Here is a 12160-nt window from a genome sequence, read left to right on the forward strand (position 1 = left end):
GGTTATATAACAGATCAGTTAAAAATATATTTGCAGTAGGCTACTATAACAAAGAGTTGAACAGATCAACAGATCAACACATTTGAAATTCTCTGTTTTTCTGCTTTTGTTTCTGCTGCTGTTGCTGTTTCTATCCATCCATTAAAAATACAAAAAAAAAACAGCCATAAAGTTTCTGCACAGTTCAGTTACTGTGTGTTCTTCTTGATTATTTATCTCATAGGCTATCTGTCTGATTAGCTTCTCTCTGAACTCTGTAGATTTAAATATCGATACATAAATAAGGACAAGGTCCATTAGACAAAGAAACTCACATAATAAACCACATTTTTCTGTTTTAGTCTCTAATCAATGGAGATCTCAAACCACAACATCCTGCCTGTTCTGTCTGAATACAGTTTTCTCTTTGGCCTTGAGAGATTTGTGAGTCACTTCATCTATTGAATAGAAGAGTTCTTGGATTTTGGAGTTTCAACTCTACAAAAGGCTTTTTAGAATTTTTTTGACAACGTCCACAGAAAAAAAAACAGTCTTAAAATGTGTCCTGTGGGTGTCACCATGAAAAACGCACCATGTGTCAATTAAATTAAGAAAGGTTAGGTTTCAGTGAGGACCATCAAACCCTGTGTAGTCCCAAGAAACAGAACAAAATACACAAACTGCTATTAATGATGAGAAATATCACTATAAACTGTGAATTGTTGTTGCTGTAGCCCTTAATAATAGCCTAACAACGTATTGCTATGATGACCCATTAATAACTAATGAATTAATGAATTATCAATAGTCTATGTGCAACTCATTAATAGCCTAACTATCATCAATAACATTATTATTATTGGCTTAAGTTATGGAGAGTGCAATTGAACGAATACCTGCTGACAATTAATAGCTTAGCCTGTTTATATATTATAAATATTTTTTATCACTATTTAATACAACAACTTGCTGATGGTGAGCTACATGATGAGTTGACAGTTATCCCACCAACTCTTGAACAACCAGGCCAGTCATTATGATGATAGATATAATGGAATCAGCAGCTCCAGGGAGGGAGGGGGGGGGTTGGAGAAGTTGCTCAAGGGCATTTCAGCAGCAGGGTTCCTGTCGTAAACACCCGGTGCCGCGGGAGCGAGGAGGACGTGCTCGCCCCTGTCGGTTGTTCATGGAAGTGATCCAGATCATGGGGGCTGGACTGGATCCAGGTGCAAAAAAAAGCCTGCCAGGATCATTAAGAGGGAGCTCTCCACTGAAGAGCGCTGCGCGCGCGCACACACACACACACACACACACACACACACACGCACTCGCGCGCGCACACACTCACAAAGACAGTCGCACTCAGTCAGAGCAGAGCAGAGCAGCTCTCATCCAGATCGGTGCCAGACGCACGGCCCACTTTTTGTTTGTTGCGTGAGTTTTGCGCGAGTTTTTGTCGAACTTTTAAATGAAGACTTTTTGGTAAGACACCGCAGTGTGACGACTGAACAGTTGTTTGTTTAGTTTGTGATCTTTCTCGCCTCTCTGGACTATCTGTCGGGATTAAAGGTGGATACTTCACAGGCGCAGGTACAGTAGCCTCAAGTTTAAAGAGAATTAAAGACTGATATCAGTGCGGGCTTTTGTCCGCAGTCGATGTGTGGGCAACGGTTAAATGCCATTCCCTGACTTCCCCCCCTCCTCTTCTCTGCTTGCAGAAGTCATCGTGAAAAAGTTGAGGATTGTTTCTCTCCGACGCAGGAGCGCTCAGGATCTCGGAGCGCTTCAAGACCAAACACCAAACTGTCAGTGCGACTTGGTCTGGGCTGTTTTTACTTTGAATTGAGCCGTCCCAGAAATGGTGGGGCACCTACACTTACAAGCGATGGATGATAGCCTGAAAGGAAAAAACCGAGAAGGGCTGCTCGACAGTCCGGATTCGGGATTGCCCCCGAGTCCCAGTCCGCCCTTCTGCTCCCTGTCTCCGGGTCTGATCGAGTCGCGCTCCAGCAGCTGCACGACGCCCGTGGAGAGCCATCATGGATATTACAGAAAGGAGAGCCGAGAAGGCAAACTGGTGAGAAACACAACCGACTGCTTCCTGTGTGGTTTGAATTGAGATTAATTTAGTTGGGGGGGGGGGGGGGTCAGCTCCCAGATCTGTTTTGTGTCCGGAATTATTATTTTTTTGCTGTCAGTCAGATCATTGATACGCAGCGTTAAAGGATAAAAGGAGCTAATGAGCAAATAATGAGGCTGCTGTGAGAGACACTGAAAATCTGAGAGCATTTTATTGTTTGGCCAGAAACAGATTTCACTCCAGTCCCACTCACCCAACATCTGGAAGCTCTCTCTCTCTCTCTCTCTCTCTCTCTCTCTGTCCGGAATTCCCTACTTGCAAAACCTCTGATGTTGCACTCATGCTGAAGATGCCACTGGCCCTCGCTAATCCAGTCAAATGTCCTCTTTCCTCTGGGCTCCATCAGCTGGGCCGGAGGCTGTGGTGCCATCAGGGTCGTTGAGTTGATCAGGCCCAGCTGGCTTTCCAAACTGGGATCCAGGGACTCCCAGGGGTCCTTGCCAGGATTCCAGGGGTTCCCAACAAGATGTCATAAAATTTTACAACACTTTTACTCACTCGGTAGCGTGAATCTGATTGAAGGTGTCTAGGGTGTAAGGATGGCCACTGTGATCAGGTTTCCTTCCCTCACCTGTCAAATGGCCTGTCAGTGGAGGTTTGGCACCAGAGAGTGTGGGCTACGCTTCTTCTTCTAGGTGTGTGCTGACATCTGTCATCATAGGGCTAAAGAAGTGGAGACTTTTAAGATGATGAATCAGGTTCTTCGCTTTGCAAACCTCAAAATGAGCCCCCCAGGAGCAGGTCTCTGTCCTCTCTCCAAACCACTACAAACATTTCTGCTTGCAACCCTTTAAAGCGACGCAGTGTCAGATGAGAGACACAAACAGTTTCACCAATTCTCAGACTTATAGTTCCAGTTATTTATCTCCTGTATTTCATAATGATAATGATAATAATATTTAAGGACAGTCAGATTTGTGTACCGGAATAATACATGTAGATATATTTGTTCCTAATCCCTAAACTGTGGCTCTACCACATAATCAAAATATTTATGAGACTGTCCATGTTTGCTTATCGTATCTGTGACTCTGACTCTGTTTCCTCTGCTTCCATATTAACTTGAACACAGGAGTTTGAAAGTCATATGATGGCTAACTCCTGTCAATATTTCTTCAGAGTTTCCTGGTGACCCCTTTTGTGTCCTGCTCAGTGTGTGAACATTAACAGACTGGAAAGAGACAAGTATCAAAATAAAGTCGGAGAGAACGCCATGAAGTTTATTAATATGAGCTTCGAAATGAATGATCGCTTCGAGCTAAAAATACATCAGCATCTGGAAGCCAGTGGCCCGGCTTGATTTATTCACGTTCAGTTCACCATGTGTATGGATGTGGTAGCAATACAAACAGGAAAAAAAAAAGACAGATCCTGTTCATTTGGTTCAGTTTATGTAGACTCACTAACTGGCGTCCTTATCGATGATAATACTGTTCACTATCAGCCTGAACAGGTTTCTGCTCACAGGAAACCAGTAAACCCAGTTAATGTAACTGACTGCTGAAGTCCACAGGTTAACTCTGAAACATTTATTTACATTAGCTCTCAAATAATGATAATAATAATGGACTTGTAAGGAAATATTACACAAATATATGCTTCATTTGCAGCAATATGTGCAACAATTCTTCAACAAATGAACCAAATCGTCAGTGCACCCAAAGGCAAATATTACAGCTTGTTTAGCTGAGGACAGTCCAACAGAAACAACATGCTTCTTTAGACTATGTTCCATGGAAACTAAGATTTATGATAATTGATGCATTTTCTCTTTTTTTTTCAAAGACAAATGCATTTTAATGACACGTCCTGCAGTCACATATGTGTCACACAAGAGTCATTTGATTGAAAATCATTTTCCAGGTCACTCCCAGCTTCAAAAATCTTAAGAACATGCCTGCGCAGGTTTGGGTGGCTTCTAAAGTGTCTGAGGGAGGCCTCAGAAATGCTGCACTGCATCCTGGGAGTTGCGTGACACTGGTTTGCTGAGGCCTGACACAGAAAGAGAGAGAGATCCTCTATAATCCTCCGGAGGTTCAGATTAGTAGGACCGCTCTACTTTGTGGTTTCCCCTTTAAAGATCAGTCCTGATAGAGGCTGTTTCTGCTTGTGTTTCTAATCCCGTCTATGGGCTTGTGTGTGTGGAAAAAAAAATCAAACCTTTCCATCAGAAAAAAAAGTTTTTTTGAGCCGTATGAGAACATGTCTGGTTGCAGGGCGAGGGGAGGCAAACGTGTGCTTGTTTTTTTGTTTTTTTTTCTCTCTTTGCAAATCTATTTTTGTGTTGTTTTTGTGTGCCACCTAAGAACAATCCTCAAGATCTATTTTGAGGTGCAGGGGCTTGTTAGCGCGGCTGCAGGCCATTGCATAAGTGTTTGATGAGCTCTCACTTCTAAATTAAACGTAGAGAAACATCCAGATGGCCTGTCTGTTTTCAGACTTGGTTCAAATTTATGCAGATGCAGGATAATTAATCTTACACTTGGATCTCCTAACATGTGAATAGATTTACAAGAGGGAATAGATGCATGAAATATACGAGCGCGGTTATGTAATCTTGAATATTTCAGGGGCGGATAAGGTTAGGGACACGTCCAGTTCAAGGAGGTGGCTCAACTGTCGCTAGATTATCCAGGAGGATGGACAGGAGGCAGATCTCATGACCTTTTCTAAATCTGCCTCACTATGTGATACTGATGCTCTCACATTAGTATCCCTGCAAAGACAGGACGTTAAGTCGGGGGCTTCTCTTCGCCAAACAGTCGGAAAAGTGTGTTTGAGTTGGCGTTTTCTCTCTGCAGCTCTGCATTGTGCATTGTACATTGTGTGGGTTGCTCAGCTGCAGACTGTTTTTCCTGGGCAGAAATGTGCAACCGAGTTGGGGGTGGTGGTGGGGGGGTTATGCTTTGTGTGCACGCTGGGGGGATTCACCGCCTGAAGGTGACCTATCCTCCAATCAGCAGTGTTTGCTTTGCACGAGTTGCCAGAACTCACCGTGAAAGACAAATACCTGGGATGCTCTCCATGCTGGAGCAGCAGAGGACAGTCAGACAGTCACATTCTCTCCCACTGTTTCCAGCTCGTCAAGTGCCAGCAGCAGAAATTGAACGGCCTGAATATGAACCTTTTTTTTTTTTTCAGTCTTGTGTGGTGAAAGTAACAGCTGTGCAAGCCCAGTCCCACCATCCAGATAGTGTGGTGGTGGTGGTGGTGGTGGTTGTGGGCTGTAGGTAAGACGAGCTCCACACAGCGATCTGCTGTACCCTTGGCCTGTTCTTGCTCGTCCCCTGTAGTGGCATGTGCACTTCACAGCGGCCAAACCGCAGCATGTGACACTCAGCCCCCCCCCACCGTGTAACGTGAGAGGAGCTGGAGGCTGGAGTTGTGGTCGGGGTGCCATTTAATACAGATTGGATGGCGTTTTGAGAAAGAAAACATTCACCACTACCGCTACCTTACCTCGCTGCGTACGACAACATCTGTGTTTGTGATGGGTGCAGCTCCGTCCGTCTGGAGGGGTCAAAGGTCAACACACCAACACACCTGTGTGGTTAAAGCAGCTGGTTGAGTCTGCACTGAGGTGAACTTGTTGTATTCTACGGCGCTTAAAACATGATAATAATAATAATACATTTTATTTATAGGCGCTTTTTTGGACACTCAAGGACACCGTACATTGGTTAAAAACAGCGCAACACAAACAATAATAACAATGAGGAGTAAACAAAATGATGATGATGATGATGAAAAAAAAAATCAGTTAATCCCATAAAAATCAATGTAGTAAAAATAGTAAGAATATATGATTTCTAAGATAAATTCAGCATATTGTGGTTCTCTCTTGCTCTCTCACTCTTTGGTTTTGTAACTGTTGTGAATATAAAATGAGTAATCTGCAGATGTATCTCTTGGAGGTTGGAGCCTTTTCAATATGTATGAAATCTGACGTCTCCAAAAGTATTGTGTGTGTTTGTGAGGGGCACAGACAGCAGCAACAGCAGATGGAAGGTTGTGGATTTATGGTGGTGACGAAGGCCACGATCAGATGAGGTGTAGCAAGAGGCCACCACACATGCTTGATAACTTGAACACATGAATCAAGAGGAAAGATGACAAGGACATAACATGCGTCTGTGACTAGAGGTTTAGAGATTGGTTCAAGCCCCCAGGTCAGCTGGACCTCCCTGTAGCAGAAAGAGAAGCCGTCGCCGGCTGATCATCTTTGAAACAGCATCGTCTCCTCTCAGCCTCTCACCACCAGCTGCTCCAGAGACGCACGTCTTCCAAGTGAATTTCCCCATTTCATTAACTACTGTAGCCCCTGACATCTGGGAGCCTATTTTCAGTCCACTGACGAACACACACACGCACACATCTGTATGTGGGTCTGGCCTGAGCTGCAGTGAAAGCTTGTGAGAAACTTGCCACCAACACTTCATTTGGCTGGACCCACACAAAGTCATTATCTGAATTAAAACAGGAGTGTGGCTCTGACTGCTGTGCGCTCTTGTCTAATTGTTGTAGTAATAGTCATGCAAGGTGAGTTCTCACGAGGGAGGATGGGAGAGTGTGTTTCTAATTTGGCACTGCTGAACCCCCCCCCCACCCAACCGCACCTCCTGCTGGGACTTGTTTTTACAGGAATACCTTGAATGGACACGTTGGCACTGGGATCTTTACTAACAGTTGAGTAGTTCATTGATGCTGGGCCGTAACCATGGAGTCCACATTGGGGGGGACCAAATCTCTCTCTTTCTATATATATATAGGCTACTGTATATATACCATACTTTCCGGACTATAAGCCGCTACTTTTTTCCCCGCCCCGGTGTCCCAGCTCTCCTCTCTGCACACCACAACACAAACGCGCTCCGTAACCCGTAATCTGTTGTTCATGACAGTTAAGACTACACAAACACACACGCCGTAACATCGTATATGTTATGTAGCATCATCCACTGCTCCATTTATTGATTTTTCGCCGGCTTCGTTGTTAACAAATGCACATGGAGGAGAGGAGCGTAACCAGAACAGCGGAAAAGCAAGCAGACTTGCACAGTTCCCTACTGTCTTTCTGTGTACATGTAAATATCTCATGTTACCACATGAAAACCTGAGGCTTATATTCAAGTGCGGCCTATATATGTATTTTCTTTTAAAATTTAGCTGGTGCGGCTTATACTCAGGTACACGCTATAGTCCGGAAAGTACGGTAAATTCGCTAACACATGGGATACTTTTTTATTTTTTTACTTTTATTTTATATAGCTATATACTGGGGGGGACATTTTGAGCATATCTGAATATTGGGGGGGATGTGTCCCCCCAAATGTATATGGTAATTACGGCCTTGCATTGATGTGTGTGTGTGTGTCTCCTGCACAGCTGCCCTACCTGCTGCTGAACTCCACAGGAACAGACCCAAAGACGCGTATGCACCCCGTCTTCTTCGGAGAAAGCATCGAGGTCAACCCCAAACCAGAGCAGGAAATCAAGTGAGACACATAAACACAGCAGTGGTTGAGTTCACTTATTATCATCTATATTGGTTTTTCAACACTGCCACCTGCTGATCAGTTTTAGACATGTTTCTAACAAAAAGATGTGACTTTCTCCTCCTCAGGTGCAACTCCGAGGTCAAGTACGACTCTGACAAGCATTACCGGGACCGGGTTTACTGCACCCCCGTCCCCACGCCCACCTCCTTCAGCGAGACGGTGGTGGCGGTGCAGAACTGCACTTGGAGGAGCTACAAGTCTCAGGTGTACCTGGAGCCACGGCAGCGGCCAATCAGATACCAGAGTACCACCATCATCTACCCAAAACACGCCAAGAACACTTACCGCACCACGCTCAACTACAACGCCACGGGCTCCCGCCGCTGGTTCGTCTCCACGGTGCAGCTGGAGTCCAGTGAGGACACTAGTCCCTGTATTATCTACACAGAGGACCTGTAGAGGCCGGACCAGGAGGAGGACTGCCTGGTCATCATCTTTCTTTATGTTTTTTGGAGGACGAGGAACTTGGGAAGGCAAATAATGAAAGGGAAATACTTCTAGTGGAGCTCTGTTCATCTTTACTCGGCGTGGAGGAGACTCTGGGAACCCTTTAATGACATTTCACCTGAGTGTATTTAGACTTTCTACTGATGCAGTCTTTTAAAAAAGGGAGTTGATCCTCTGGCAGTTTAAAGCTGCACTTCAATGGTCTATGTCTTATTTAATACCAGAGCTGACAAATTGGTGGCCTTTGCTGTCCTTTAGGTTGGACCGTAGCCTCGGTGAAGGTAACGGTCGGACTGAAGACGTCCGTGTGTGTGTAGAGAGAAGTCAGGATGACGTGTGGTGGGAGCTCACCAAACCCCCAGTCACACCAATGCAAAGCTTTCTAATACGGCTTTATTGCACTTGTTTTCTATATATCACAGTCCTGGCATCGCAGGGGGAGAATTTCAGTACTGCATTTGAAAAAATTGGACCAAAGACAGTTTATCTCTTTGTAAGAGCTCCACACAGTGAGGCAGAACACTTGTTTTGTTTTGTTTTGTTAGAGTTACAACTGAAGTCTAAAGAAGGATCACAGCATGATGACAAAAGAGTATTTGGCGATTTTTGGTGAAAAGTACCTTCTCAACTCAGTTGGATTGCTGCAGTTTTTGTTTTTGACACCTGTAAAACTCAACTTCATCTGGATACTTTGATGAAGAAAAAACATTTTTGGTAACCAGGTTGTTTGGTTTCCAGGAGGCTGCAGAGCAGCGGCAGCAATTTAATGTTTAAAAACTCTGTTGACCTGCTTCTCCAGGACAACATCAGATTGACAACATTCACGACCTTTGTGAACCGTTACGCGGTTTCAATTTTGTTTTAGTTTTTTGCCAAAAAATGCTTCTCTGTCACAGCTCCTGGTACGAAATGAATTGTGCTCACCTGTCGACTTCTCCAAGAGAGTCCGACACAAAAACAACAAGTGTTTCCAGCAGCAGCCTGTAACCTGGAATCACCAGTACACAACACAGCTCTGGACTGCACCAGCTATTCATTAATGCAGCACTTTCGAGCCATTAACTTTAAACCAATGATATGCTCAAACATATTGCACCATTGAAACTTAAGACTTAGCATTTTGACTTTAGGCTTAACTTTAATAATAACTTAAAGAATATCGGCTATTTAGTAAATGTTAAAAAAAACAGTTTTAGGGGAGTGAACAGTTTATAAAACTGATTTTTTGTGAATGTGGTGATGCTTATTGCCTATAGACGGAGGAATATGTGTGTATTGGTGTGTATTTTCACTTTATTAGGGAGTAACAATTAGCAAATTAAGGCAGGTTGTTATTTCAAATTAAAATCAGTTCACATACCAACTACATTACTCTTGGCTCAATGAGCCAGCTGGTTTCTTTTGCTATGTAACAGTGACAGTTGGTATTTGCAGCCTATCTATTTACAACCAGTCGCTACATAAGAACCATTTGATGCAATTGAAAATCACCTCCTAATATAGTGTTGTGTAAATCTCCAGTAAGTGAACACTTGTGTTGTAACTAGGTGTGAATATATGAGTAGCTGGTGCAGTCGGGTGTTTAAAGTTGTTTTCACGTGTCAACAAATGGTCGTACTGGGTATAAAACATGAAGCTGATCTGTCATCACCAACATGGAGAAAATGGAGCAGTGAAACCACATCAGAGTTCCCTGTTGAAAATGTAAGATAGATTTTTTATAGAGCATCTCCATGACTTCTTTTTGTGTCTGTCTTATATATGAATATATATATATTTAGATTTCTGAACATGGCAAATATTGAAACTTCAGACTTTACCTCAAATTTTCTTAGGTATCAGTTTTATTTCATTGCAGATGTGTATTCCTGATTTTCAGTTGAGGTCTTTGAGCTTGTGATCTTGTTTTATTTTGTAGTTTGAAAAACCCCTCCAGGGTGTGTAGAGCGGGATTACGTCAGTACTATAGGTTAGGTACTGGGCTTTAATGAGGGAACAGTAAGTGGCAGGACAACAAGAGAAAAGTCAGATCTGCTCTGTTAAAAAAAAATATGAATATTGGATGAGATGAGGAAATTGTTTTGGAGATTTTTTTTTTTTTAATACAGAACAGATACGTTCCTGGCAAGATGGTGGAGAGTTTTGTTATGTGTTGATGGTCTGTGAAATGTCAGAGAATGATGAGAGAAAGTTGGTGGGTGTCAAGTTAAACACGTTGGTGGTTTTATGTGAGATACTTTTGTGTTTCCTAACACTTGATTTTGTTACTGTAAAATATTTTCCTGTTGTATATGTGGCATCGAGGCACTTCATAATTCTCTTTATATTTTTGTACGTCAATCATTGTTCCAGTTCTGATCAAGGAAAATAATTTAAAAAAGATGTATATCCTAAATGAATAAAATAAAAAAAATGAAATTCCCAAACCCTCATTCTGTTGTTGTGAGTGCATTTGTTGCTTCATTTAGATCACAAGACGTCGAGTCTCCTTGATTTCTACTGGTTTCATTTTGGCCCTCTGAAAGAGAAAGGAAGTTCTCCAGACACATTTCATATGGTGCAGTGTCCCGTTGAAAACTCTCAGACAACAATAAGCTGGATAAAAATAGAACTAAGTTTTCTCCATTAAGCAGAATTTCAGTCTGAAAAGCAGCAAACAGCAGTTATACAAAGTGGTGTAACATAATCCGGTAGATATGATATATAAGATTTGTCAGGCTCTTGCATTACATTGCATTACATTTGAAATACAATAAATCATTAAACACAACAGGTTCTCAGTTCACATCACTCAGGCTCCAGCTTGGAGGGAGACTGAGGTGAAACAGGCCTCGTTTGTCAAAGGTGAGAAAGTTGATGAAATCCTGGTGAAAGCTTGTTCAACAACTCACTGGATGAAATTTCTCTTTTTTTCCATATCATATGATACTTTGCGTTGAAGTTATAAAAGCTTCAGCTTGATATATCCGAGCATAAAGAAATCTTTTCAACATGCTCAATATCGTAAATGAACTTTCAGGACTGAATATGAAGTCAGCAACTTTCTTAGCCATAAATCAGTGGATGTAAACCTGCGCTCAGGGAAAGCTTTCATGAGGATTCATCAAAATGATATCCCTCCTGCAGAAAAGTCCAGGCAACATACTGTAAATATTGTTTTATCTGGCGTCTTTAGAGATGGTTTACTTGCCCAAATTTGCTCAACATCTCTCAGCAGTTTGAATATATACTCCACAGCAACATTACAACCACAGGATAAAAATGTTGGCTCAGAAACTCAAAGGTACTCTGTGGATTGAGGTGCAATGGAGCGACGCTGCTGTTTGCGCTCGTACAAGCGTGTCGAGAAGCAACACACGTTGCTGTCTGTGGGTGGGTTCACACTTTTTGGATGATCATGCTGATGGAGGCAAAGGCTGGGAAGCAAACGGCTAGCAGGCAGACATTGATGTAAGCAGTGTACAATTTTAAATATTATAATATTAATATTATATTATAAAGGTGTTGGCACGTTTAAATGAAACACAGGAGCAGTGGTGGAGTATTCAGATTCTGAACTCCATTAAAAGCAGTGATATCACACTATGGAAACAAGAAATACAAACAAGTGTCATTCACTGAAAACATTACTATGCCAGAAGAGGTGCATACAGTCATGTAAATATATCTATATGTATCAATTTGGAGGCCGTGTATTTAAAGGACCTTGTTAGACGTCATAAATGGAGGAAGACTAATTAGAATCAGATTTCACTCTCCACACTAAGTAGGTCTACTTCATTTCATAACATCATGACCTTGCAGGGCTCATGGGAGTTATGCAAGAAGCCGGTTCCTAACAGACACAGTGTGACCTTCATATGAGCTGATGATGACACAGTAGAGTGAGTAGACCACAGAGAGCAGACCGGCAGCAGCTGGACTGCACATTTGTTCAACAACCACAGCTCAGCTCATCATCATCATCGTCAGACAGACTGCAACATTAATGTGGGTCAGATTTAATCAGCTTAGTTTGTTACGTTCATTGAAAAAC

General features: G+C 42.7%; 1 protein-coding gene across 1 annotated transcript; it reads left to right on the forward strand.

The window, feature by feature from the left end:
- Positions 1-1343: 1343 nt before the first annotated feature.
- rflna (refilin A) lies at positions 1344-8360 on the forward strand. Its single transcript, XM_085787473.1, has 4 exons — positions 1344-1569; positions 1698-2056; positions 7505-7614; positions 7743-8360. Exons 2-4 carry the CDS (start codon positions 1838-1840, stop codon positions 8074-8076), a joined length of 663 nt encoding a protein of 220 aa, XP_085643599.1. The 5' UTR covers positions 1344-1569; positions 1698-1837; the 3' UTR covers positions 8077-8360.
- The last annotated feature ends 3800 nt before the right edge of the window (positions 8361-12160 follow it).

The sequence above is a fragment of the Trachurus japonicus genome, chromosome 9 (genome assembly GCF_045865225.1).
Source record: "Trachurus japonicus isolate A0001 chromosome 9, Traja_1.0".
Lineage (NCBI taxonomy): Eukaryota > Metazoa > Chordata > Actinopteri > Carangiformes > Carangidae > Trachurus > Trachurus japonicus.